This window comes from Brassica napus, chromosome C9 (genome assembly GCF_020379485.1).
Source record: "Brassica napus cultivar Da-Ae chromosome C9, Da-Ae, whole genome shotgun sequence".
Taxonomy (NCBI): domain Eukaryota; kingdom Viridiplantae; phylum Streptophyta; class Magnoliopsida; order Brassicales; family Brassicaceae; genus Brassica; species Brassica napus.
In genome coordinates this window covers 14,584,064-14,611,674 of record NC_063452.1, presented here as the reverse complement: position 1 = coordinate 14,611,674, position 27,611 = coordinate 14,584,064, and the positions used below count along the sequence as shown (strand labels likewise).

Below are 27,611 nucleotides of genomic sequence, written 5' to 3'. Positions count from 1 at the left end.
TGGAAACAACGGCAACATTGGGGTTGATAATGAGAAATCTAACTCGCCTTTCAGAGATCAAGGTGAACCTTCCTCGTTTCCACCTGAATCAAGCAAGGATGTTGAAGATAATTCTAACTCAAACGGCTATGAAGAAGATGATGTTCTCTCCATAAGTGCAAAAGAAGACGATAGTGGAAAAAGTGTTCAGTTTTCTTTGATGGATGTTGTGAAGAGGGGTGAAACGTTTCAAAACAAAACCATGTTGAAAGCAGCTTTGAAAATGTCAGCAATAAAGCATAACTTCGATTACAAAGTTGTGAAATCTGACAGAAAACTTTGGTACATCCGATGCAAATACAACCCTTGCAAATAGAGTGTTCGGGCTGAGGGGTTATCAGGTTCCACATATTTCATCATCAATAAATATGTGGAGGATCATACATGCGCAGCGTCGAGTATGAATAATGGTGGTCGGACAGCTTCTGCAAAAAAAATTGGCGGTCTAATAATGCATAAGTACGATGGTGTGATAGAAGGTCCCAAAACTAATGATGTCATACAGATTATGAGGATGGAACATGGATGCGAGATATCTAAGTCCTTAGCATGGGATGCTCGGAGTTTGCAATTAGCATGGTTAGAGGTATTCCGGAGAAGAGTTTTAGAAAAATTCCAAAGTACTTGCACATGCTGAGAGAAGCTAATCCAAGCACGCATACGTTTTATGAAACCGATGTTGATGGTAGATTCAGATTTCTCTTCGTTTCGTTTGGCCGATGAGTACAAGATTTTCAGACAGCCATGCGACAAGTTCTTTTGTTGATGGGACATTTTTGAAGAGCAAATACAAAGGGGTATTACTTGCTGTGACAGCTTTAGATGGAAACCCTAACTTGTATCCTGTTGCGTTTGCGGTTGTGGACTCAGAAAATGATCGTTCATGGGATTGGTTTATGAGACAGCTAAAGGTTGTTGTTGCGGACGAGCATTCTCTAGCTTTTGTGTCAGACGGAAATGCCTCACTTTGTAAGGCAATAGAGAATGTGTATCCTCTTTCTCAACATGGAATTTGCATCCAACATTTGTTGAATAATGTGCTCACACATTACAGAGGAAAGGGACTGGCTGGATTGATTGCAAAAGCTTCTAAATCTTATAGAGTCATTGATTTTCAGAAGCGATTCCAAGCTGTGTGCAATATTAGTCCAGCTATTGGAAAATATTTAACAGATGCAGATATTACAAAGTGGGCTTGCTGTCAGTTTCCAGGATTCAGGTATGACATCAGGACGACAAACCCAGCTGAATCAATAAACTCTGCTTTGCGCACACCAAGAGAGTATCCAGTCATTCCTTTGTTGGATAGCATCAGAGAAATGCTGACATGTTGGTTCTTCGAACGCCGCACACGAAGCATGAAGTACACAAAACCATTAACTATTGTCATCGAGAAAAAGATAGACATGCGGATTAATAAGGATAAAACGTTTCTGGTGCAGCCAGTTGACGAGTACCGTTTTTTGGTTCGCAGAGATACAATCGACTGCCTGGTTGATTTGGACAGAAGAACCTGCTCTGTGGGAAGTACGACCTACTGAAAATCCCATGTAGACACGCAATCAAGGCTGGTTTAACAGTTAGTCGAGCCCCATCCTCACTAACGGACGACATGTACATGACTTCCACTTGGAGAACAGCTTATCAAGAAACTATCAATCCAATAGGTGTTCCTGAGGATAGTTGGGTTGTTCCAAATGATGTTCGGAATGCTAATGTGGTACCTCCTGAATCAAGAAGAGGAGCAGGAAGGAGAAGAAAGCGCAGATAAGAGACGGTTGAAGACAAACTCCGTTCATTGCAAGGAGCTCAAGAAAAAAAGAGGCGCAGATGCAGTCGATGTGGTGAACAGAATCATAACAAAGCTACATGTGACAGAGTTATTTAGCCAGTTCGTTGTTTTGGATTTTCTTGCTTTTGATTAGTTTATTTTTCATTATGGTGTTGGTTACTTGATTTACTTGTTTTGCTTGATTTTGGATTTTATTGTTCTTCGTTATGGATATTAGACATCTTGTTATCTCTCTTGTATTTTTACTGTAACATTAATCTCTTTCGTACCCAATAAACTCAGACAAGAATATAGTGAACTGAAGCAATAAACTGAAGCTACTAGCTTTGAAACAACAGAAAACAAACGATAAGTATTAGATTGTGAACTGAAGGTGATAATAGTCAGCAACCGAAAGTCAACAAGAAGCCATCAAGTGTATTATAGTCGATCATAATGAAAACAATAATGCAAACTTAAGCTATTTTGAACCCATCAAACTCAGACAACAAGCAACCAATCACTGGAATTTGCTCAGACAGTAAGAGAAATCCATATTCCTACGATTGCTCCCACAACAACCATAGCCACCGTCGCAATCTTTAGCTTCTGTTTCATCTCCTGTGAAACTCTAGCAATCTCCAAGTTCACCTTCTCTTTGAGCTTTTCCGAAATCTCAGCTTCAACTCTAACAATCTCGGACTTCACTTTTTCCATAACCCTTTCTTCAAACTTCGTAATCTTTTGAGCAACTCTCTCATGTTTCGCATCTGCCATCCGTATCTCGTCAATCAAAGCTTCATCAATCCATTTAAATAGATGATTCTCAGTTTGTCTCTATCGCAAAAGAAACCAAAAATCAGTCAGTATGGTTTTAACTGCAACACGAAATCGAAACAAGGACTTACATCTCTTGCGATTTGGCATCTGTAGAATTGTCGATACCTATTCTCCGCCGTCGATGAACCAAAAGTGGTTATACCCTTGCCACACCAACATCTTGTGGGCACACCATGATTAGAGATTCGAGGAAAACGAGCAGAAGAAGTCGACGAACTGGTCATTGTGATTTCGTTTCGAGATTCACAGGATTCGCAGACAAAGAACCCTAATCCCCTTTTCTCTCAACTTTATTTTCTTAAGTTTCGACAAATGAAAAGAAAATCACGTGTTTGGGGGTGTGTGGATCCGGGTTTAGGGTCAGGTTTTAAGAACTTTCGGTTGGGCCTAGTGGGTATAAACCATAAACGGTTGTACTCTATAATCCTTATATTGGCTGCTAAAATACTACACCCTAATACACTAAAATCGACATCTGAGAACTATATGAGGACAAAATTTGAAAATACTAATTTCTATAACTATAACTTAATAATCTATAAAATCGTCATGTTAATATACTTAATTCTTAATTTTTAAACAAAAAATTATTATTCATTCTTTATGTGATTTAGGGTATTGTATTTGAAACCTATCTACATTAAAGTTTTTGATATGAATCCAAGTTAATTTAGGGTTTAGGGTATGAATCATAGTTAATTTAGGATTTAGGGTATGAATCATAGCTAATTTAGGTTTTAGGGTATGAATCATCTAATTTAGGGTTTAGGGTATTGGTCAGGTTTAGGGTATACACCCTATGTGATTTATTTCCTAAAAGTAATTCATAAAACAGTAAAATAGTAGAAAAGCAATAATTCCATAACAATAAGAGTAATGTAAGAATCAAATAACTATGTCTTAAACCCAAAGATGAAACAAACTTGAAATCTAAGAGCATGAAGCAATAACATCATAAATTCAACCGAGGTCAACAGGTTTCACCGGAGCACGCTTTGGAGGCTTAAATGTGGACATCCGAAACTGCAAGACCTCATCATTTGCTGCTTCCCAAAGATCATACGCTATCTTGTGTCGGGCTTCTTTGATGTTCTCGTCGTTCACCAAAGAGAAATCTAAGCCAAGTAGATGGCACTCTATGAACTTCAACGAATAAGCACCACAATCATTACCACTCATGTTTAGGCCGTGCATGGGAACATATGAAACAGTATACTGTTTCACATTGAAATCTTTCTTCCTCTCTGGCGACTGGACAGCCTTGATGATTCGTGGAATGAGGACGGCAAAAGCTTCCATGACCCTATTGTTCTTTTACCCCCACAATCGAAGACATCAACTGTCCGGTTCACAAGATTGACGCAAATAGAGATCCAGTGGATTTGGTTAACACATATAGGGATGTAGAGATGATCGACATCAACGCTCCATACTGAACCTGTGCTTCCATGATATGGAAGCTCACCTCTTCCATACTCGAGAAAATGGTCGTCGATTTTGTACCCTCTCCTGTTTCCATCAAACTTGCCATAGGCCGTGTTGATCTGATTACTAAACATACAGTACAAAAATGCGACTCGGTCTGGCCTCCACCGACGCAATGCGGTTTTTCCCCGAAACAAATACATCATGGCGTCCATGTCCTGAAAAAGACAATACAATTTTGTTTAGGAATGAGAACCAACAACAAAATTCAATCTGCAAAATAATTCTGAGTTAAACTCACAAAGTTCTTCAACCAAATATTAGGCCCAATTATCCGCGAAGCTAACTCTGCATCAAATGTAGATGGCCCAAAGTACTCTGTAAAGAGAAAGCATTGGTGTGATGATGTTTATGAGGTAGATTTGAGAAAAATAAGTAAAACAATTCAAATACAACTTACGTGGGATTCAATATCCATTCAATTAGCTTGGCCCATTTGTCTTCTGGAAGGAAAACCAATTCATAGTCTTTGGCTTTGCAACAGACTTCTAGATTATCACTATCAATCAAGAATGGTGTTTTGAAGATCTCTGGCCGAAAAGAAGTCATTGGCGTAGTGAAAGCAGAAGGTCCTTCGGACTGGTTGTCTTTAGATGGATCAAAACTGTCAACATTTGACTCTTGTGTTAGGTTGCCCATTGTTTTCTGTAAGTGCTCTTGGGTCCCTACATTGACGTCTAAGGTGCTAAATAAGCTGTCAAACACATCAGACAAGTCTGCATCCTGGTTATAAAACACAAAACATGACATTAATAATTTTTAAAGAAATATTTTACAAAGAGAGACATCCATCCTTACAATAATATTACACACATGATCCAAAACATCATCCTTACATAAATATTACACACAGCAAAGACAACATCATCCTTACAATAATATTACAAACCGCAAGAACATCAACCGCGTACATGAAAAAGAAAAGCAACCGAAGACATGAAAATAGAACAGCAACCGAAGACAAGAAAAAGGATCTACTTCTTGTTTACCTTTGTCTGAGACCTTGTCTTCGCAGCATTCACAGGACCACCAGTGTGAGCAGTCACAGAAGCTCGACTGCGATAAGGAGCAGAAGCTGCACTGCGAGAAGGAGCAAGACCACTAGTAGAAACCGAAGCAGGAGCTTCGGTAGAAGTCGGAGTAGGAGCACGAGCACGAGCAGAAACTGAAGCCGGAGCAGTAGCAGCAGCAGCAGCAGGAGTCCAAAACGGATCAGCACCACGAGTATGAGTATTAGCAGGCGCACCACCCTGAGTCTGAGATGAAAGGATCTTCTCCTCTAATTTGATAAAACGGTCTTCAATAACCTCGCGTACCTCGAGCCCTAAGGCAGTAAAAGAAGAGTTAAACATACTCTGGATATAGGACTTTATTTCCTCTTCAAGATCTCTATATTTCTCGGTTGATCTTTGGCAAAGTAACCTCTTCTTCCTTGACTCGGCACCAGTATCCCGAAACCTGTTCTTCCTCTTCTTAGCAGAAGACACACAGGTGCTTTCTATTTCGTCTTCAATTTCAGTATCACTTGTCTCTACAGCCGCTTCTTCATCTGAACCATCTTCCTCAGAACTATACTGAAATGGTTTTACTGTTTCCTTATAAGCCCAAACATGCTTACTCCAGTCATACTTATTTCGCTGCATGTCAATGATTAGATCGACTCTTTCATCCTTCATCTCAGAGGGTCGAGCAAACTCAACATCAGTAATCACGTCTTTGAAATTTCCAGATGTAGAAATGCATGGAAACACATCTCCCTACAAAAAATAAATAATTTAAAAAAGGGTTAAAGACGCAACAATTTAAGAACTATGGACATCAATAACATCAATTAAAGGAAACATAACTTACGGTGGATGAAAAATTAGACTCTATGGTAATAATATCTTCATATGAAATCTTAGCAGATCCTTTCCAATTCCTGCACCTCATGGTAGTTACGCCTTCTCTCAGTTTCTGACCCAAAAGAGACCCAATGTCCGGAACAGCCTCCATCAACCAAATCTGAAGTGCATACGAGAATCCATCTACGACATAACTGTTTTGCGTCTTCACTTTATCCCTAGCTTTGATAATGGAACTCACCAGCACATCAAAAGAGTGAAGACCCCATGGATATTTCCTCATCTTCTCGAAGTCCATCACGAGCTTGATGTACTTGTGTGAGATCCACACCTTCTCATCCTTCGCCATAAGAATACCAGCAATCACACACAAATACACCAACCTTAGCCTATCAACACGAGACCAGGTATTACACAACTTCACATGCACCTTCCTGATTTGCTGAACCAAAATATTTTTTTGTCTCCTTAGCAACTTACTCCAAAACCCTCCATCATATTCCCAGTCATCAATCTCCAAGTCAGGCTCGTCATTGTATTTCAGACCTGTGATCGCATAGAATTCTTGCATTGAAAATCTGAGAGGCCTCCTAGCACAATGGAACCACAACTCATGACGCTTTGCGGTCAGAAGCTGCTTACAAACGAAGGTGTGGATCGCTCTTGCCGAAAACTGAAGCTTGTGTACATAAATGGCCACAACCTGAGAAAATAGCGGATCCTCCGACACTTCTTTGTACTCGTCTGGACAGTACTTCGCCACCTTCGCAAGTATGGAAGTTCGACAACTGTTGTTGACCTTCTCAACTTGTGTTTCAGTTCCCTCTTTGAATAAGCATTTAGGCAACTAATCAATTGTCATACCTGTGAACAATGAAAGAAACACAATCACTACAGTCAATATTCATAAAACAAATGCATCATAATACAAGTCACAAGATAAAATAGGAGTTACAAGAGATTGGTTGCTACAAAAACAATTTAACCAAAGCTCAAAAAAGTAGGAAACTTTGATAAGATTGAAGCCTAAATAATTCACTGAAACAAAAATCGAAACTTATGACAGTCAAAATCGCTCTTAAAAAAACTCAAGTAAAAGATACAAAGACATGGAAAAAATTCATAAACAAACCTGAGGAGAATCGATTGGTTTGCTTGAAACTATGGCTGAGAGAGTGAGAGTGAGAGCGGAGCTGTGAGGCACGAGTTCAGTTATCGGCGAGGTACGAGCTTCAGTGGTCTTCGGCGACTTACTTGAGAACGAATAGCGAAGTGAGACGAGGTCTCTGAGATTTCGATTGAGAAGAAGAAGAACACCGGCAGAGTATTACCGGCCAGAAGGACACCGGCGACGACGAGATCCCCTTTTGGAGCACTTCAAATCGTCTTTTCTCTCTATCGCCAAAGGAGGAGGAAACAATTAGAGTTCGTCGGGCTTTGTCAATTTTTCTCTTTTGTATTTCTTTTTATTTTATTTATTTTTAACAATTAAATTAACAAAAAACTTTTTTTAATTTTTTTTCTTTTTTTTAAATAATTAAATTAATAAAAACGTTTAAGAGATTAGATTAGGGGTTTAACTGGGTTTACAGAAAAAATTATGGCATTGAGATCATATTCTGTTCCACATTTCCAATTTTTCCTAATATTTATTTATCTTAGATGTATCTACCATAGGTTACGTTCTTATTCTGGTGGAATTCTTCGAAGTTCACTACGGTTTAAGTCTGTTGGAATTTGAGCAACGTAGGCTAATAAGTGAAGAAGTTCCTAAATACATTTCTTCCTTTGGGAACTTCTTCGTCCATCCCAAACAAAAAATCGCACGAAGTTTAAAGAAAAAAAAAGGAATTTCAACTTCTGGAAGGTTAGCAAAAGATACCCCACTTGATATTTTTTTTTTTTTGGTAGGAACCCCACTTGATATTTTACCTTCATTGATATTCAACTAAAGCGGTTGTCGTTTAGTTTTGCCAAGTTGAAAGTTCAAAATTGATTTTCAATAGTATTAAAATAAAATATACAATTGTCAGTAACTGACACAACTTGCATTATACATAACTTTAATATTTTTCTTAATTTATAATATTTTTATTTTAGAAGCATTGCAATCAATATATACATGTACAAGTGAGATGATCAGTATAGGGGTTTCCCTAAATTTCATGCTATTTTTTTCTAAACAAATCCTATTTTTACTTATTTTTAAATATAACATGCTATTTTTTCAGCATAACTCCTTTATCTCATGTCACATAAGCACATGTTTAGTGCACCGCAGCCGCCAAGCCATGACTGCCAAAGTCCCAAGTCCACGGTCACTTCTATCATCAAGACCAAGCCTGTATCACGCACCAAATTGATAAAAGGAAAACAGTAAACTACTAAACCAATGATTTTTTTTTTAAATAATAGCAATTTCCAAACTTGCACTAATACTAAATTTTGATCTGCGCCTATTTTTTTTTAAAATATGATGTTATTTGTTTTTTATGTCATTATTTAAGATTGAGAAAAAACTCGAATTCGAATAACCGAAAAGATCCCAATCCGAATAAGTAGTACCAAATCCAAACCGACATTGATTAAATATCCGAATTATTCAAAATTTTGGTATTTGAAGAACTGAAACCTAATCCGATCCGAACCAAAGTATTTTGGGTATCCAAAATAGATTTATATACTTATATATATTAATTATTTTTAGATTTAATGTATATAAAAACATCCAGAATATATATGATACTTTTAAGTTCGTTTAAATACTTGAAAATATATACAAATAATCAAACGCAAATATCTAAAACAGTTAAAATATACCAAAACTCCGAAAATACTTAAATAATTATTAATTCTCTATCCAAATATTTAAACCAAACCAATTTATATGTTAAGTTCGGTACTCTGACATATGTTATTCAAATTTATATGTAATATGTACTCTATTGTTTATAGAGTTTTTAAAAATTAAACCATATAATAAATTTTAAATCTTTTAAAATAATTTAAATTAGTTATCCAAATCCGAACCGAATCCTCAAAGATCAGAACTGAACACGAAATTCCAAACAGACTAGAAAACGAACCCGAACGCCCACCCCTAATCACTATTATATATCATATATGTGACATCATAGGTTACAAAAATATGTGTTATCATATAATTAATCGTATTTTACACGTGCCATCAAATAAGTAATCTTATAATTAATAATATTGTATAAGTACAACCATATAAATAATCACATATATTATATTTTTAAATTTTGATGTGAAATATAAAAACCATAATTTAAGTTGGTGTTTGAAATTGGGTTTTGTATTGTATTTTTCTTATATATATTGAAAACATTTTTATAATGGTTATTGGAAAATATGTTAGTAAAAATCAAATTTTGAATATATGTATTATTTTGATTGAATTTTTGATATAAATTAATTTTAAATTATTATTTTGATTTGAATATGTATATCAAGTAACATAAACTCATTACTTTTTAATATAATATAATGGACTTCCAATTTTTTTAATAGTATAAGCCCATTATTATTTTTTCCTAACTTACTGCTATCCATGTTTCCAAATAACACTATTTTTTTAACTAGTATCTATGTTGCCAAACAAAAACTTAAAGTACTTTTACTTTAATAAGATAGATTTTTAATATAATGTAATGGATTTCCAATTTTTTTTAGTAGCATAATCCTATTACTTTTTCCCCTAAATTACTGCTATCCATGTTTTCAAATAACACTATTTTTTTTAACTGGTATCTATATTGCCAAACAAAAACTTAAAGTACTTTTAATTTAATAAGATAGATAGGAGAGAATCCTGTTTGAGACTTACTTTAAAAATTATTAAAACTCGAAAGATAAGTAAATATAAACAACTATTTACACAAAAAGTATTGAAAATCTTAATTCTAACTAACATAAAATATTAAAATATATTTAAAATAAAACTAATACTGTATATAATTATTCTAACTTAATGATTTATCAAAAGAAACCATGGTCCTTTTAAGCATCAAACAACTCTATGGAATATACAATTAAATCTCTGTTATATTTTTTTTATAAAAAGTCAGTATTGGATACCACATTTATTTTACAACAATAAATATAACTTATTGCGAATAACTATTATAAATATATATTGAAATCAAATTACAAAAGGAAAATATAACCAAGTTTTTCCAATGAAATTCTTGCTGGAAAAGTTAGGGAAAAATTTCATGACGATCGCACCAGTTAGGGAAAAGTTTCATGACGATCGCACCTAGTAAGCCATCTCTGGTTAAAACTTAAAACCATGGTGGTTGCATCAATACATTGAAAGAGTACATATAAAGAAGAGCATGGAAGCTATGAAGAAACAAGCACTTGGGTTTGGTAATATAATCTTAACATGTTTACCAAAAAAAAAAACTTGGTTTTGTAAGTGGAAAATCTTAAGAAGACTAGCTTCTTTGCCTTGACTTGACTTTTGGACTAGTAACAGAACCGAGAACAGGATCACGTCTGAGTAGTCGATTGCTGTTTGCTGCTGTCAGTATCATCAAACCGAGGAAAATCAAAACTGAGATAGATGAGGAGATGAGCATTAATCCAGCAGCGACCTGTTCTTTCACCTCCAGTGCATACTGAACTGAGTTTAAAGCAAGAAAGGTGATTGGAAACGAGTAAGCCCACCATGCGACATTGAATCTCTTCATTGACTTCTTGAAAAGATTTGGCCTACAGACCTGAAAATGTTAATAAAAATACAAAAAGGTTATATGTCTTGTCATACGATGTCATGTCTATTTCTTTGTGTGTTGTAAACTTACCAGAGACATGAAGATGAAGATTGAAAGAAAGAACAACATCTTTGCTAGAGGATCAAAGCTTTCACAAATAGAGTTCCAAGCAAAACTTCCCATGGCTGGTGCAGCAAAGAACAAGAAGAAAACTGGCCTCAGCTTGGTCGGGAAGTTGTTTCCACCTGGTAGGCGTTGATAAAGTGTGACAAAGATAACCAAATAGTGAACCATCCCTAGCGAGAACAAGCATAGAGCACACTCTCTCCAACCCATCTCTGCTGCTCCCCTTGCAGCCACTAGGTTTGCTATTACTGATACTTGGCTTGCCGGGTTTGCCATCATCGACAAAAACCTTTTCTCTGTTGTGAACCACTGGCCATAAAGCTTTGTGTCGAGGGTCAAGACCGGAAGAGCAAACACCGAGAATAATGTCTGATACAAAATGCTTTGTGGTTCCATCATGGGAGCTGACTGAAGCAAGATAAGCCATGAGATGGATGGAGCGTAAAGATAGTTCACTCCAATATAATGGGAGAACTCTTCCTTCACCATGTCAAAGAAGAAAAAACACTTCAACGCATACAAAAGACAGAGTAACACTTGTGTTGCAAGTGCTAAGTACCACAGGAGATGGAATGCCATAGACGGGAGATTGCTATGCAAATGGGACATGCTCATTGAATCAGGTGCAATCATTATCTTCCACAGCAGAGCTTGGCTGCAGAGAGAGAGGCTTATTCTGAAATAGCCCGCATGGAGACCACTCAAAATAGACATTAGAACAATGGGTTTGGCATGAACGAGGTCAGTGTTTCTCTCTTTACTGATCGATGTCGAGTCATCAATATCGATATGAACTTCTTGCGTAGGAATCACCAAGCTTTCCATCTCGGTATATAGATGGAACAGAGGTAATGGCTTGTTTTGGATCTGAGTTGTTCTAACCTTAGGATGGAGTTCATATTATATAGGCAGAGAAGCTAATGGAGATTAATTAGTACAAAGCACACGTGATTAAGGGGGAGTTAGTTAGTGTTGGACAATGATGTTTACTTAAAAGATAATGGATTCTCATAAGGATAGCAACTTTTATAGTAACTTTTGATAAGTTCTGTAAGTTGTATAGTTACTTCCCAACATTCTTGTTTAAGCTTCATGAATATATAAATCCATTCCAGTTGTATCCCTTTTACAGATTAATCTTATATATATTTTGCTGCTTTACCTAACTGTAACCATTATAATTGAACAGGATTATTAGGTTTTCTTATCACAGGATGTTACCACTAGCTGTAAAGAGAGACTGATGCCAGCGACCTACTAATTCTTAAAATCCAATCTAACTTTGTATAAGATGTAAATGCAGATAAACAACTATATTGTTGTAAAAGATGATAAGCTTTTAAGTTCTAGTACATAGTCATATGCAGTCACATATATTGATCAAGGTCAAGAGCCAATGCTTAAGGGATGAATCACTACAATAAAACAGGCGATTTGCAAGTCAGACACGTTTTGTGAGCCATTCCAGCATGTGTTAAAAAGCGCAGACTAAACCTTGGCTTACGGGGAGTTCAGGCTGAGCATCCACCGCCTAGCATAAATGAGGTTAGGCCGTTTAACAAAAGTGCTAGCTCAGCAAAGCCTCGTCGTACCTAATAAAAACCTAATAAAGTTAATTACAAGTCTTAATTAAAACTCTTTGCATATATAGCCTTATATTCACTCTTGCCTCTACATGGTTTTATGATTACAAAAAGTGCTAACATGGGTTAGGATCAACAAAGACGGCTAACTTTATGTTTTCTTGTGTAGTTGCGCCTCAGGTACCAAAGGCGACCCTAAGCGCTCGCCTAGGCTTAGAGTGTGTTCCAGCACTTCGTCGCCTAGCCCCACTTTAAAACAAAATTTGGTGTACAAAGCAAAAGTTATAATAGTTTAAAATATGCATGTACGGAATACCGGTCATAAAAAGTGGTAACGTTTTTAGATAATTTTATTTAATCAACCATTACTATTTTATATAAAAGTGCATTCTTAGCTTTCGCTTTATTCAAATATATCTATGCTATCAAGAATGTGAGTTCTTCACTTCATATTTCTGAAAACGGGATTTTATTAGGGTTATAAATGTGTTATATATGCAGATTTTTTAGCTGAACTTGAGAACTTCATTTAAATTCAAAGAAATTTTAATTAATCGGTTTTGCAAAGTTGGAATCTAAGAGTCTAAGCTCGATCGATTATATTAGATGCTTTATGTTTTTTTTTGTCAGCAACTAACTACGACATTGAGGTGTGGGGTTTGTGTAGACACTTATATTAGCTGTTTCAGGCTTTTAGTACACCATACTGCAAAAAGTAATTAGATTAAATATATTTATATATCGGTGATTCACAATAGTAAAAATAAATGGTGGGAGATATTTTGATAAATGAGTCATGAAGCACATATGCTGTCTCTCACACAAGTAACCGTTGATAATAACAATGAATAAACGGTCGAGAGATTTTTGAATAACTGCAAAATTTCTTCTAGGGCCAATAACATAAATAGGAAATTTTAAAAAAAAATCTTAACCATTGAAACTTTTCGTTTTCTATAAATTTTTTTGAAAAAAATGGAATAATAAAAGAAGAGGTCATTAGATTCGATGCTTTGATGGCAATTACCGAATCATATCAAACTATAAAAGAAGAGGTCATTAGATTTGATGACACATAGTTAGAAATATGCCATTTGCATAAGAACACTCCCCAAAGCTTCCAACATTACATGTTTATGGCAAAGCATTATCTTATGTGGAAACCCATCGGTTTAGTGACCAAGAATTATAGGTGTTTAGTGTTAGATTTTCCTATGATGCAATTTGGAATGTTGTGAAAATATGTAATAGTTAAATTTAATCTTATTTGAAAAGTAAACAAATGTTTTAGACTTTTCACATAACATTTAGCATATCATTTCTTATTTCTAAGTTAAACATCATTTATCATCTATTTAAACACAAAACTGTAGAATATATATATATATATATATATATATTACTAGGGCCGGACCGCGCTACGCGCGGATTGTACATTTCAATTGGTTATCTTTATTATTTATTTTATGTTTTTTATTATTTTATACATACATTATTTAATTTTGTTGTAGTGTACTTTCTTGTGTTTATTATATATTTTTTATAATCATAATAAGTATAGCTAATTTATATATTCATTGTTTTAAGTAAAATTAAATGGTATCTTTTATTAAAAAAAACAATTTTCATACAAATAATTAAAACAATTTTGGTACAAAAATGGTGTATGAGTTAAATACACTAAAACTTCTACAAAGTTATTATTATTTAATATACTATTTTTTTATTATAAACAGAATAATATTTGAGAATCTAACTATAGTTAAGATATTATTTTTGATTAAAACCAGTGTAAAAAGATAATCCAGATATTCTCAATTTATTTTATTTTTACCATTAAATAATATTTAATTTTACAATTACTATCTTTTGTAATGTTTGTATACGTTCTAACTTGTTGTTTTTTTTCTTATATTCTTGATTACAATATTAAGGATTAATGCATCTATTTAATTGTTTAGGGGAATTTAGAATATATTTTCGGTCCAAAATTATGATCCAAAACCATTATTTTCATATTTTTCATTTTTAGTAAAAACATTTACTGTTTTGAATTAATATCACATTCTAATTCAATATAGCTTCATTGATTTTTTTATTTCCATAAAATTTCAGTCATTTGAAGGATTAGTTTTTTTTTCTTACTTCAAATTAACTTTAATTTTTATTGTTTTTGTTAAACTTCATACATTATTTTGATTTTTTAAACTTTTTTAATTTTTTTGTGAACATAAATGAAAAACGTTGTTGGCATGTTGTTGCTTAATGTGGTATTAGTTTGTCTTCTCTTATGGTTTTCTCATATTTCTTACTCTTTTTGCGAGGACTCAAACTTGGACAACACTTGGTTCAAAACATATAATATTTACAGGGTAAATTGCGAGAGTTTTTTTTTAAAAAGACATTTATTTACCAAATGAAGTTAACTAGGTAGAAAACTAATGTTGCACAAAAAACAACATTTTCTTAGTTCAGGATGCATGCTGCTCAACATGATTACTTACGAAGGATGGGTTGTTTTGTTTCACAGATTGGAGGAACATTAGATTTCTGGTGGAGTGAGGCAGTCAATATTGTCCCGGTAATCTCACAAGTGACATAATTGTTAAAATGTTAAAGTCAGCGTTCTTTATAGAACAGTCGATTAGTCACAAAAAAGGGAGAACAGTCGATGGTTAGAGGGGTTCAAGTCATGGTTTAGTTGCAAAGAGCTGCAATGGTCAATTTCAAAAAAGAAATGAATGCGCTGAACTGAATTTCAATCAATTAAGATCAATGTGTAGGAATCTCTACTCCAGATAGTGGTGACTATTTACATTAGCGTTGTTTTTAATGTGAATACACTGATTTGAGAAGAACTTGATAAGTACTGTACATAGAGTATACACCTCTCAGACATTATAGAGTTCAATTGCGATGAACCTTTCAAATTAGCATATGCGTTGTGTGCTTAAAACTATATGAATTCTATTTTAAATGGCAACGGAAAACCATATATTTAAATATATACCTGAGAGCAGATTTCTTTCCTTCAGACACCAAAGAGCAGATTTCTTTCCTTCAGACACCAAAGAGCACAGTGTAGTACTTGTAAAACAGAGAAGCATATTCGATGAGTCTGAGCTGTAGCGTAAGGCTTAATGATAATAACACTCATCGAAAAAATTAAGTTAGTACCTCTCTTTTGGGGTAAACCAAAGTGATTAAGTTGAAACCTGCAGTACGCATCAATGCTTAGCCACCTGATCAAAAAGCATCAATGCTTAGCCACCTGATCATGGAAAAAAATAAACTAATGCCACGACGGAAGCATAATAGATAGATGGAACATGTATGGCGTATCTCCCCGATAATGAGAACGTCAATTTCACAACTTTGTACTTTGGAGAACACATGACTAAGCAAAAGAAGGGGTTGGACAGTAGTTATTTTCACATATGTGGGCACAAAGGTTCATATTGTTAAGCCTTTTTTTTTTTAACAACGGTTCATATTGTTAAGCCAAAAAAAGGTTTTCAGCTTTAAGATAGAAAATTGTTTAGTAGTAATGTAAGAACCTACCCGAGAAGTATGGTCCTCATCCTCCACACCTGTAACCAATAGCAGTTAACATAAAGCCCCAAACTAATTCTGGAATGCTAATCAAAGTGCTTGAGTTGAAGCTATAAGTGTACTCACGGTAAAGGCAGATAATATATATGTTATTTCCATTTCTCTCAGCTTCCTGAAGAGCTAGAATAAGCAACTTCTTTGGTGTCAGCGTTTCTTCCGTCATCTTTTTGTTCGTGAAAATTTTCATTGTGTTTCTTGCCATACGAACACATCAACCTAACCTTAAATTTTTCAGCGGAAGTGTTAAAACGTCCTGAAAATTGATCCGAAGTCGAAGAAACAATGGAACATTTTCAGATAGGAGGTGATGTTTACTTGTTTCCGGGAGAAGAAGCAACTTTTCTTATCGCTTGCAACTTCTTCAGTAAGTTTAATTGCCAAATAGACAGAACATGAATGAGACCTGTGGAGAGAAAAAAAACTAACAGTTCTAAAATATGTGTTGTGGAAGTACCGAAGCGAAAAGAAGGATGAACAAATATGTTGGCGGCATCTGTTGAACCAAATCTTTCTCTTTCCCTGGACAGAGATAAAAAAAAAATACTGAGAATTTTTTTCTAGTATGGCAGAGAAGAGAGTGGCTATGGCGGTTAAAACCGATATGAGTAAAGCCTATTATAGGCTCGAATGGGACTTCATCAAATTGGTATTACAGCGCTTCGGCTTTCATCCGAAGTGGATTAACTGGATCATGCAGTGTGTCTCTACAGTTACTTACTCCTTCTTCATTAACGGCTCGCCTAGAGGAAGAGTCACACCGAGTAGAGGTATCCGTCAAGGAGACCCTCTCTCACCATACATCTTCATTATGTGTAGTGAGGTTCTCTCGGGTCTATGTAACAAAGCGCAAGAGGACGAAACCCTTAAAGGAGTCCGTGTAGCACGAGGGTGTCCTCGTCTCAACCATCTCCTCTTCGCCGACGACACAATGTTCTTCCTTCGAGCAAGCAAGGAAAGTGGAGAGGCTCTATGCCGGTTATTGAAGCGCTATGAAGAGGCTTCCGGACAGTCAATCAACACTGAAAAATCGTCGATCAATTTCTCTAGACACGCCCCGGTAGCTCTAAAAACGGCTGTCAAAGACGCTCTCTCGATCCAGAAAGAGGGAGGTATCGGAAAATATCTTGGGCTTCCAGAGCTGCTCGGAAGGAAAAAGAGAGACTTATTCTCATCATTAGTGGACCGCATAAAGCAAAAGGCCTGCGGGTGGTCAAACCGTTTCTTATCGACAGCCGGGAAGATGACTATGCTCACAAGTGTGTTATCCCCCATTCCGTCACACGCTATGTCTTGTTTCCAACTTCCGATATCTCTGTGTCAGAGAATTCAATCAGCGTTAACACGCTTCTGGTGGGACACGAACATGGGAGACAAGAAGATGGCATGGATTGCTTGGTCTAAGCTGGTGCAACCCAAGGAAAGTGGAGGTTTAAACTTCAGAGACATTCAGAGCTTTAATGAAGCGTTCCTTGCAAAATTAAGTTGGAGGCTCATCAATCGTCCCGACTCCCTACTTGGCCGAGTCCTGTTTGGGAAGTATTGCAACTCCGAAAGCTTCTTAGAATGCTCAGAGAAAACGGCAATCTCCCATGGATGGAGGGGGATTCTAATTGGTCGCGATATCATCATCAACTCTGCAGGCTGGGAAGTAGGCAATGGCTTCAGCATCAACATCTGGAAAAACCATGGCTCAGTTGCTCCACACAGCTGAGACCTATGGGGCCACCACCGAGAGAATTCTCCCAGCTCACAGTGTCGGATCTCATGCTCCCGGACCGAAATGAGTGGGATATTGATATGATCCAGCGAGTGCTTCCTTTCGAGGAACAGAGGATCCTAGCCATTAAGCCAAGTTTAACCGGGGCTCCGGATAAACTCTCTTGGCTGAGCACGGATACAGGAGATTATTCGACAAAAACCAGATACAAAGCAGTCCTTTCCTCTCGAAGTGTAGAGGATGCATGGAGTATAGAGGATGGTTCTTTCGATTGGAAGAAGAGTGTTTGGAAGCTTCAAACAACACCGAAGATCAAATTGTTCATCTGGAAAGCTCTTCATGGAGCATTACCCGTTAGCGAAGCTCTCAAAGCCAGGGGAATCAACACTGATGGACAATGCAAACGATGTAATATGCCTGAATCTATTGATCATCTGCTCTTTCATTGCTCCTATGCTAGACAGGTTTGGAAATCAGCCCCTGTCTCCCCAAGCATTGAGTACAGTGGATCCATAGATTTAAGGAGCAACTGGAGTAGCTTATGCTCAAGAAAGAGTTTGCCACCAACTGGAGTTTCTACAGGAGCTTTGGCTCCTTGGATCACATGGCAGCTATGGTTAGCTCAGAATAAGCTCGTATTTGAAGGGAAAATCATCACTGTGGAAGAAACTATTTCCAGAGCATCTGCCTGCGCCCAAGAATGGATCTCGTGCCAAGATCAGGTGAAAAATGCAAAGTAAGTGATACCAACTAGACCTCCCTTGCAACCGGAATGCGCCTTGGTGAGAACCGACGCGGCTTGGAGCGAAACCTTAAAAATTGCAGGGCTAGGTTGGACAACTAGACGCCAAGAGAGAGACTTTCCATTCGCGACCACAGTGCATCACGTAGAGTCTCCACTTGCAGCAGAAGGATTGGCTATGAGGGAAGCTCTTCTGAAATGCAGAGAAATTGGCCTGTCAAAGCTCAGATGTGAATCTGATTCGGCTATCTTGATTAAAGCCATAAATTTGCGCTCCCCACTGGTTGGTTTGTATGGTATTTTAGCTGACATTTACTCTATTGCATCCTCCTTTGAATCCATTTCGTTTACCTGGATCTCGCGTGAGAGAAACAGTGTTGCGGATGGATTGGCAAAGAATGTTTTATCATCGGAGCTGACCATTATGGCAGCAAAAAACTCTGTTTAAGTACGTTTGAATTAATGGAAGTTGTGTGTCAAAAAAAAAAAAAAAAAAGCTAAGCCTATGAAATTGACTGATGAAATTTCTGCAATGCGAAGATTGAATTCATCTATCATCCTCTTAAAATTGGTATCATTTGGTGTTGCTTTAGCAGTAGAATATTATTCTAGCTTCAGTACTGCAAATACATAATAGTGTGAGAAGATATATCATGATTCTAATCATCTTTAAATATATTATCATCAAATTTAATTCAGAGAGACAATTGACACACTACTGAAAAAATGAGTATTCATAGCAATTATAGATAGTGTTTTTCGTTAAGTGCTATGGTTGACGCTTCCGTAATTTTTACATAGCGTTTGATCAATGATAAACGCTATAATATCTGGGGCGGGAAAAACATACAATCTAGCGCGTACATCTTAGGCGAAAAACGTTATAATAGATGGAAACCGCGAAATTTGGCAATACTGCCTATAAAAAAATAAAAATAAAAAAATAAATTAGTCAAAAAATAAGATACCTTTTGCCCAGATCTACTTTTCTCTCCCGACCTCCCGATTCCATTTTTCTCTCTAACACTCCCTCGATTTCATTTTCGATCTTCAATAACTCAATCCCAAATTCTATCAAATCGATCCACACTCATTCCAGCTTATCGATTTGTCTCATTTATCAGTTTGATCTCTGATTCATCTTTAGTTCATCGTTTAAAATCAAATTGAGGTGCTCAAAATTGACAGCAATTAAAGGTAAAATTTCAAATATTTGATTTGAAGGTTTTGAGTCAACATCTGTATTTCGATTTGCAGAATTTTGAGTCAAAAACTTTTTTTCGATTTGAAGGTTTTGGTTCATTATCGTTTCCTTTTGCATGTTCGCAAATGATCTAGAATAAGACTAAATGTTTCCCATTTTATTTCTGCAGATTCTTCTTGTATACTGAGGCTTCTTCTTGCTGCAGATTCTGTTAGCGTGTAAGCTTCTGTTCTTCTTTTTGTTTGGTTTTTAGTTTGTCTTCGTTGTGGTTTGATATATTCTTCGTTGTATTTGTCATAAAAATTTGTATAAATTGGTGTGTAGCTGTGGTGTTATTGTTGGAAAATGGAAAAGGCATGGGTTTGGCTACCAAGGTATGAATAATATGTTCCATATTTCATTAAGTAATAGAAATGAGTTGATTATTTATGTTGACATCTCATGTTGATAATTTGTATGTACTTACAGAGCTAACCTTGAGTATGAGGAAGGAGCAAAACAATTTGTGACAGAATCAGCGAGGTTGTTGGGTAATCATGTAGAGATTCTATGTCCTTGCATAGATTGCCCGAATGTTTGCCACCAAGTTAGTGAAACAGTATTAGAGCATTTAGTTATTAGAGGGATGGATCTTAAGTACAAGAGAAATGCAAGTTGGAGTAAGCATTGGGACGTAAGGAATACTAACCGGGGTGATTTTCAGAATTCTGAATCAGAGGCTTATGAGTTGATTAGGACAGCATTTGAAAAAGAAGGAAGTGAACAGCGATCAGAGCACATTGAAGGCCAGTTTGAGGGTTCTGAAACTAATGAAGATTCAGAGTTTATGAAGAAATTAAAGGATGCTGAAACTCCTTTATACACAAGGAGTCCCAATCACACTAAGGTTTCTGCAATCATGGGCCTCTACCGCATTAAAGTGAAGAGTGGGATGTCAGCGAACCACTTTGATCAGCTTTTGACATTGGTTCATGATTTTCTTCCTCAGGATAATGTGCTTCCAAAGTCCACAGATGAGATGAAGAAGTTTTTGAAGATTTTTGGGTTTGGCTATGATATGATCCACGCATGCAAGAATGATTGTATCCTTTATCGGAAACAATATGAGAAGATGGAAATCTGCCCAAGATGTAGTGCATCCAGATGGGAAACTGATAAACACACTGGTGAGGAGAAGCAGGGGATTCCAGTGAAGGTCCTAAGGTATTTTCCGATCAAGGAGAGATTGAAAAGGATGTTTAGATCACAAAAGGATGGCTGAAGAATCGCGTTGGCATTTCAGCAATGCTAGAGTAGATGGTACATTGCGACACCCAGTGCATTCATTGACTTGGGCTCAAGGAAATGATAAATGGCCAGATTTTGCTGCTGAACCGAGAAACCTTCGACTTGGCCTGTCTACAGATGGTATGAATCCTTTCTCTATTCAGAGTACTAATCACAGTACATGGCCAGTGATGTTAGTGAACTACAACATGCCTCCAACTATGTGTATGAAGGCAGAGAATATAATGCTCACCATGCTCATCCCTGGTCCAACTGCACCGAGCAACAACATTGACGTATATCTGGCACCACTGATAGATGATTTAAAGGATTTGTGGAGTGAAGGTATAGACGTATATGACTCATTTCTGAAAGAGACATTCAGACTTAGAGCTTTGCTGATGTGGACTATCACGGATTATCCAGCGTTAGGGGTTCTTTCTAGATGTAAAGTGAAAGGGAAACAAGCATGCAACGTATGTGGTAAGGATACACATAGTAGATGGTTGAAGTTCAGTCGGAAATATGTGTATATGGGCAATAGAAGACGACTCAGACCAGGTCATCCATACAGGAGCCGCAAGGGATGGTTTGAATAGGTGGAGAATGGAACTGTAAATAGGATTCAAACGGGACATGAGATATGTGAGATTCTTAAGAATTTCAAGAATGAGTTTGGGAGACCGTTGCCTAAGGAAAAAAAACGAAAACGAATTGAAGTGGGTGAAACGAGATGGTTGCAGAGGAAGAATATGAAGAACATTTTGATCAATGGCGTTGGAAGAAACGATCAATATTGTTTGAGTTACCATACTGGAAGGTTAGTATTTTGTCAATATAAATTTCAATAATGTTATATTAACATATATAATTTGAACGTAACAATTTAAAGTTTAATGTATTAGGACATGCCGGTACGTTACAACATTGATGTCATGCATGTGGAAAAGAACGTTTCTGATGCTTTACTGTCTACTTTAATGGGGAGTGCTAAATCAAAAGATGGCTTGAAAGAAAGAAAAGACTTGGAAGACATGGGAATTCGAAGTAACTTGCACACAGAGACACGAGGAAAGAGGATATACTTGCCTCCAGCGGCTTATTGGCTCTCCAAAGAAGAAAAGAGCATCTGCAAGCGGTTATCTAAGTTCAGAGGCACGGATGGCTACTGTGCCAATATCTCGAACTGTGTTTCTTTAAATCCTCCTAGCATTGGTAGTATGAAGTCACACGATCATCATGTACTAATGCATAATCTTCTTCCTGTGGCATTGAGAGGTTTGCTACCAAAGGGAACGAGGAATGCTGTTACTCGTGTATTCAACTTCTTCAACAAATTGTGCCAGCGTTCTATTGACCCAGAGAAGTTAATATACTTAGAGTCTGAGTTTGTAGAGACAATGTGCGAATTGGAGCGTTTCTTTCCTCCATGCCTTTTTGATATCATGTTCCACCTTCCCATTCATCTAGCTAGGGAGGCACGTTTGGGTGGACATGTCCACTTTCGGTGGATGTATCCCTTTGAGAGGTATTGATTATTTGTTACTTTTCTTACGTATTTTCTGACATGTGTTTTGTATATTAATATTTAGTTGAATATGTTTAGGTACATGAAGACACTTAAGGCATATGTTAAAAATTATGCAAGGCCAGAAGCGTGTATGGCTGAAGGATACTTGGCTGGTGAATGCATTGCCGTCTGCTTAGAGTTTCTTCAGAATTCTGTACCAGTTGAAGAAACACTAAAGCGTAATGAAGACGTTGAGCCTGATGAGCTCATACTTGAAGGACGTCCATTGCGGAAGCCTATAAAAGTAACACTTTCAGAGAAAGAAAGAGACATATCTCATCGATATGTGTTGTTGAACACATCAGTTATGGAGCCATATCTTGCGTAAGTTCATACTTGTTTCACCCTTACTGTCTACTTTATTATAATACATGTACTGTAATTTATGACTCATGGAAAACAGTATGCATATGGAAGAGTTGCAATCTGAGGATGTTCGATGCGAAACAAATGAAACTTTATTGTGGAGATATCATACCGAGAGGTTTGCACACTGGATAAAGCAAAAGGTTAATTCTCTAATATTCTCATGTTCAAAGGAATTTATATTCGTAGAAGCTCATTCATGTAGTTTATTCACTAATATTGTTATGTTCTTCTTAGATACCTACCAACTCAGAAGCTCATTCATCGAAGCTTAGGTGGTTGGCGTATGGGCCAAGGGTTATTGCTCAGTCTTACAAGGGATATGTCATTAACGGACATCGGTTTCACACAGATGATGTAAAGCTAAAGACTCAGAACAGTGGGGATTCATATGAAGCCTTCACCATGTGTCGGTCAAGTGCACGAGATAGTGGACAGATGGGAGATGTAGTTGTTTACTATGGTGTGATCAAGGAGATAATAATGTTGGATTACCACATGTTTCAAGTACCACTCTTCAAGTGTACTTGGGCCAATACAGGGAATGGTGTGAAGGAAGAAGACGGATTTACAATTGTTAATTCTGAAAACGAACCAATCTTCGTATCTGTTAGATCCATACATTCTTGCATCCCAAGCTAAACAGGTGTTCTATTCCCGAGAAGATGACTCTTCGCCGTGGCATGTTGTTATGAGGGCGCCACCGAGGGGATATCACGAGTTAGAGACAGAGGACGAATTTTCTGGTGCACCGTCAGTTGAGGCAGTTGATGTGTTGGGGAATTATTCTTCTGATGACGAGGGTTTTTGTGTTAGAGAGGACTGTGAAGGAGTCCTACTAGGGGATTAGTACATAATCTGTTTTTAATGGAATTTATTTATGTATATAGTCTGTTTTAAATAGATTTTGTTATGGTTTCAAGGATCCAACATGGTGAAGTTTCAAGAAAACTTGTCTAGAGGAGGAATGTCTAGAGGAGGACTGTCTAGAGGAGGAATGCCTCGTCGAAGTTTGCGTCAACAAGGAATAGATGTCACTCCTATTGGAAAGGCGATCAAAAAAGTGGTTGGCCAACGAAAAAAAAGAAAAACTAGACAGATAAATGAAGTAGTAGATAAAGAGACAGAGGAAGAAGTTGGTGAAGACATGGAGAAAGACGTTGGTGAAGACATGGAGAAAAACGTTGGTGAAGAGAATGATAGAGAAGTTGGTCAAACTGTTGAGAAAGAAGTTGAGCAACAGGTTAGAGAAGAACATGTTGAGGAAGAAGTTGAGCAACAGGTTGGAGAAGAACATGTTGAGGAAGAAGTTGCTATAACAAAGAAGAAGAGAACCAGAGGCTTGACCAAAATGCAGAAAGTGGCAAAAGACCCTCTGGTTAAGGTTGATGTGCAATTCACTACAACTGGCAAACATTATGGACCTGGTTCAGTAACCCTTTCATCATTCCTGGGTCCACTTGTAAGGGAGCATGTGTCGGTTCTACGTGAAGATTGGAGGCAGCTCGATGATCAGACAGAGGACATACTATGGGAGGAAATTCAGGTATATAAACGTTGTCTAGATCCTTAATTTTAAAATCTGATAACATTTGTGATTTTAACTTTTTAAATATGTTATAGGGGAAATTTAATTTGACAGAAGAATGGCAGAAAGATGCAGTTTTCCAGCAGATGGGTTGTTTGTGGAGGGCTTCCAAGTATAGACTTGTTTCCCAGTTGCGTGCTGCAAAAAGTAACGCTGTGAGACTTAACTTAAAACCAAGCAACATACAATCTATTGAAACTTGGAATACATGGGTGAAGAACATGACTAGCCCATCGTTTCAGGTTATATATGTTTACTTTCATCTGTAAATTCTGAATTTATTAGGGTTTCTTACATTGAACTGTGGTTTCACTTGCTTTTTAGATAAGAAGTAACAAATACAGAGAACTAAGGAGGGCTCAGATACCCCACACCACAAGCCGCAAAGGAATGTTTCGCCTATCTCAGGAGATGGTATTTCTCTTTATATTGTAATGTATGTTGGTTGTTGATCTGCAAACATTTACCTTTACATTTTGCTTGTAGAAAGAAAAGAGTTCAGACCCCAAACAGGTTACAAGGAGTAAGGTGTGGCTAGTAGGACACACCTATACAGATGGGACCCCTGTGCGTCCAGAATTTGCAGATACATTTGTAAGAATTTACCTTTACCCTATTATTTGAGATATGATTTTTTCCGGTTTAGGCTTGTATAGGTTACACATAGTTGTTAATGTAATTGTCAGGAAAAAATTCAGTCAGTTGATAGTCAGATGGACTCCACATCTTGTGATAATGTTAGAGAAGATGCTGTTAGTCAAGTACTCGGAAAAGACAAATGTGGAAGAGTTAGAGGGTTGGGTAGAGGTGTTACCATTACTAAGCTAGCATTCCGTCAGGCTAGAGATTCAAAAGTAGAAAATCTTGAGGCTAAACAAGTTGAATTGATTAGCAAGGTGGACCACTTGAATAATGTAGTTCGTCAATTAGCTGGGAAGCGTAGTGATCATGGGTCTTCTCAATCGGAAATAAGTGATGTTAGCAAAGGAGGAATTAGGTGTCAGCTCCTTGACTGGTATGCAGTAGAAGATATTGTTGTCGGGGAAGAAGAATTTTGCTCTGCTGAGCCAACATACAAGATTGGTCGCATTCCTCCTCGCCCTAATGCGGCAGCTGTTATAGTGAAGAGTGTAGTAAAGACAGAAGCTTCTCTCTGGAGGCCTACACAAACCCAATTCTCGCTTGAAGATGTTGTGGGAGTCAAAATTCCATGGCCGGTTGATAAAGTGATTTTGGACGATGAAAATTCTACAAGAACTGGAAATAAAGCTTCTGGATCCTCGGTAATAATTTATATTTAACTTGCTTATTTGATTTATATAGTAGTATAGTCTTTGAAGGTAAAATATTTATGCATGACTCCTTAGGGTACAAATGGGAATGAATCAATCGAGAGATGCCAAATTTATGATTGGAATAGCAATGATTGTGTTATTGCTGAGGGTGTCATGTGTTCAACTGACCAGAAGGAAATGGTGAACAATATACCATTGGGTCCTAATGCTGTAATTATGATGGTCGATGCTGTGCTTAAACCCAATGCGTTTTTGTGGAGACCAACTGCGGAGATGTTTACAGTGGGTGATGCTTTGAATGCAAAAATTGCATGGCCAGTTCATAAGATTCAGTTGCTGAAAATACCTACACAAGCTGAGTCAGTTACAAAACCACCACCGGTAAGCATCGCACGTTATGTTTATAATATATTTTTGATGTTGGTGTGAGATATTTTCTAATCAATATATGTTGTAAATTTGATTTTGACTTCTAGGCTACTGCAAGTAACAAGACTACTGCAAGTAAAAGGACGAGTAATACCAATGGTAATGCAAAGAAGAAGTGCATCATGTTCGAGTGTAACAACTATGGACGGATTGTCGCTGAAGACCGAGTATGTTCTACTGATCCAGAAGACCGTGTTCATTTTGTCCCACTAGGTCCCAACGCTAGCAAGGTCTGGATAGAAGTTTCAAAGATTAGTGATGCAGGAGTGTGGAGACCAAATTCAAAAGTTCAGTTCATTTCGGATGCAGTTGGCATCACAGTCGCTTGGCCTAATGATAAAATCAGATTTATCTAAGAAATGTTTTTTTCTCCTCTATTGATCTAAGACATTTTCCATCTTTTCCCTATGATTTTTCTCGGCTCTTTAACTTTGTGTTGGTCTGTAATATTTCAACTGGTATGTGTACTTTATGACTAGTTGCAGGTTCTTTTATTTTAACATTTTAGAAATTATTAAAATATTTCAAATAAATACATCTTATTCGGAAAAAAACATAACAATCAAAATTAACAAAAAAATAATATAAGTAAACCACAAAATATTAACCAAACTTATTGAAGTTTTAGGGTGTAGGGTTAGTTTAGGGTTTGGGTATTATTTAGGGGTTAGGGCATATTTCGAGTTTAGATTGTTTTGGTATAAGTTAATTTTACTTATTGGACAACCATACACATATATAATTTTTTTTTGTATTTGTGGGTTCATACTTATTGGACAATCATGTTACTTCTCTAGATATTTAGGGTACTCTATCATTATAACTTCATTTTTAACAAAACTCGAATAATACATCAAAATAAATTTTCTAAATTTTTTATAAATCATAATTCGTGACAATATAAAACATTTGTATTATTAAATTTATTTTCATAATTTCATATGTATAATAAACATTAATTAAACCCACAAACGATGAGGTCCAATAACAAGAGTTTCCTCGGATTGCTGACGTGGCAGATATCTAGCCGTCGCTCAGATAGCTTCAAAGAGCTATCTAAACCGTTAATTATTCTTCACTTTGCTCACGATTGATGATGTGGCGTGAATTACACCGTCTACAATCAGTAGAACAACAAATCCCATCCGTTAATTCTTATGATATTATCTTTATCAATCCGCAAAATTTGGACTCGTCGTCATTTTTTTAATTCTCTCTCAGATTACAAAACGTTAAGTAACTTGCCTCTCCGCCGGTAACTCAACTCAACTCCGACAATTATTAGGTCTTTTGAACTTCCATTCTCGAACCCAACTCAGACGATTCAGATCTACAGGTACATTCACTTCTTTCTCTGTCAGATTCGGATTTCATTTCTTTCTCTGTCGTTTT

The 27,611-nt window shown here is 36.7% G+C and overlaps 6 protein-coding genes across 7 annotated transcripts; 4 read left to right on the top strand and 2 right to left on the bottom strand.

Moving 5' to 3' along the window:
- The first annotated feature begins 490 nt into the window (after positions 1-490).
- Positions 491-1,810, top strand: LOC106412529. The gene is made up of 3 exons (XM_048767682.1): positions 491-625; positions 729-1,505; positions 1,547-1,810. The coding sequence occupies exons 1-3, from the start codon at positions 491-493 to the stop codon at positions 1,808-1,810; spliced, it is 1,176 nt and encodes a 391-aa protein (XP_048623639.1).
- A 534-nt stretch (positions 1,811-2,344) lies between these two features.
- Positions 2,345-2,874, bottom strand: LOC106412528 (uncharacterized protein At4g04775-like). The gene is made up of 2 exons (XM_013853434.1): positions 2,719-2,874; positions 2,345-2,647 (listed from the first exon to the last, which is right to left on the bottom strand). The coding sequence occupies exons 1-2, from the start codon at positions 2,872-2,874 to the stop codon at positions 2,345-2,347; spliced, it is 459 nt and encodes a 152-aa protein (XP_013708888.1).
- A 7,405-nt stretch (positions 2,875-10,279) lies between these two features.
- On the bottom strand, positions 10,280-11,734 carry LOC106414488 (S-type anion channel SLAH1-like). Its single transcript, XM_013855135.3, has 2 exons — positions 10,812-11,734; positions 10,280-10,727 (listed from the first exon to the last, which is right to left on the bottom strand). The coding sequence occupies exons 1-2, from the start codon at positions 11,670-11,672 to the stop codon at positions 10,443-10,445; spliced, it is 1,146 nt and encodes a 381-aa protein (XP_013710589.1). The 5' UTR covers positions 11,673-11,734; the 3' UTR covers positions 10,280-10,442.
- An 8,316-nt stretch (positions 11,735-20,050) lies between these two features.
- LOC106397926 lies at positions 20,051-21,570 on the top strand. Its single transcript, XM_048767681.1, has 3 exons — positions 20,051-20,079; positions 20,174-20,908; positions 20,988-21,570. The coding sequence occupies exons 1-3, from the start codon at positions 20,051-20,053 to the stop codon at positions 21,568-21,570; spliced, it is 1,347 nt and encodes a 448-aa protein (XP_048623638.1).
- LOC125593440 lies at positions 21,549-23,285 on the top strand. The gene is made up of 4 exons (XM_048770067.1): positions 21,549-21,791; positions 21,877-22,499; positions 22,578-23,050; positions 23,145-23,285. Exons 1-3 carry the CDS (start codon positions 21,705-21,707, stop codon positions 22,867-22,869), a joined length of 1,002 nt encoding a protein of 333 aa, XP_048626024.1. The 5' UTR covers positions 21,549-21,704; the 3' UTR covers positions 22,870-23,050; positions 23,145-23,285.
- LOC106397924 lies at positions 22,631-26,721 on the top strand. Of its 2 annotated transcripts, XM_048770066.1 has the most exons (8): positions 22,631-22,865; positions 23,831-24,453; positions 24,531-24,737; positions 24,820-24,909; positions 24,982-25,089; positions 25,182-25,778; positions 25,863-26,171; positions 26,267-26,721. In XM_048770066.1, the coding sequence occupies exons 2-8, from the start codon at positions 23,839-23,841 to the stop codon at positions 26,573-26,575; spliced, it is 2,235 nt and encodes a 744-aa protein (XP_048626023.1). In that variant the 5' UTR covers positions 22,631-22,865; positions 23,831-23,838; the 3' UTR covers positions 26,576-26,721. The 2 variants fall into 2 exon arrangements, with proteins under 2 accessions (XP_048626023.1, XP_022565462.2); XM_022709741.2 differs by lacking the exon at positions 22,631-22,865 and having other exon boundaries at positions 23,549-24,453.
- The last annotated feature ends 890 nt before the right edge of the window (positions 26,722-27,611 follow it).

What these genes read in the sequence shown, in the direction of transcription:
- LOC106412529 (XM_048767682.1), top strand. Translation starts at nt 491, where the DNA reads ATGCATAAGTACGATGGTGTGATAGAAGGTCCCAAAACTAATGATGTC. An exon ending in TGCAATTAGCATGGTTAGAG is followed by an intron (nt 626 to 728) that starts GTATTCCGGAGA and finishes TGTTGATGGTAG; the next exon opens with ATTCAGATTTCTCTTCGTTT. An exon ending in TTGACGAGTACCGTTTTTTG is followed by an intron (nt 1,506 to 1,546) that starts GTTCGCAGAGAT and finishes TGATTTGGACAG; the next exon opens with AAGAACCTGCTCTGTGGGAA.
- LOC106412528 (XM_013853434.1), bottom strand. Translation starts at nt 2,874, where the DNA reads ATGACCAGTTCGTCGACTTCTTCTGCTCGTTTTCCTCGAATCTCTAAT. An exon ending in GATGCCAAATCGCAAGAGAT is followed by an intron (nt 2,648 to 2,718) that starts GTAAGTCCTTGT and finishes CTTTTGCGATAG; the next exon opens with AGACAAACTGAGAATCATCT.
- LOC106414488 (XM_013855135.3), bottom strand. Translation starts at nt 11,672, where the DNA reads ATGGAAAGCTTGGTGATTCCTACGCAAGAAGTTCATATCGATATTGAT. An exon ending in TCTTCATCTTCATGTCTCTG is followed by an intron (nt 10,728 to 10,811) that starts GTAAGTTTACAA and finishes TAACATTTTCAG; the next exon opens with GTCTGTAGGCCAAATCTTTT.
- LOC106397926 (XM_048767681.1), top strand. Translation starts at nt 20,051, where the DNA reads ATGGAAAAGGCATGGGTTTGGCTACCAAG. An exon ending in GCATGGGTTTGGCTACCAAG is followed by an intron (nt 20,080 to 20,173) that starts GTATGAATAATA and finishes ATGTACTTACAG; the next exon opens with AGCTAACCTTGAGTATGAGG. An exon ending in ATTCCAGTGAAGGTCCTAAG is followed by an intron (nt 20,909 to 20,987) that starts GTATTTTCCGAT and finishes TTGGCATTTCAG; the next exon opens with CAATGCTAGAGTAGATGGTA.
- LOC125593440 (XM_048770067.1), top strand. Translation starts at nt 21,705, where the DNA reads ATGGTTGCAGAGGAAGAATATGAAGAACATTTTGATCAATGGCGTTGG. An exon ending in TTGAGTTACCATACTGGAAG is followed by an intron (nt 21,792 to 21,876) that starts GTTAGTATTTTG and finishes TTAATGTATTAG; the next exon opens with GACATGCCGGTACGTTACAA. An exon ending in TGGATGTATCCCTTTGAGAG is followed by an intron (nt 22,500 to 22,577) that starts GTATTGATTATT and finishes GAATATGTTTAG; the next exon opens with GTACATGAAGACACTTAAGG.
- LOC106397924 (XM_048770066.1), top strand. Translation starts at nt 23,839, where the DNA reads ATGGTGAAGTTTCAAGAAAACTTGTCTAGAGGAGGAATGTCTAGAGGA. An exon ending in TACTATGGGAGGAAATTCAG is followed by an intron (nt 24,454 to 24,530) that starts GTATATAAACGT and finishes AATATGTTATAG; the next exon opens with GGGAAATTTAATTTGACAGA. An exon ending in CAGAATTTGCAGATACATTT is followed by an intron (nt 25,090 to 25,181) that starts GTAAGAATTTAC and finishes TGTAATTGTCAG; the next exon opens with GAAAAAATTCAGTCAGTTGA.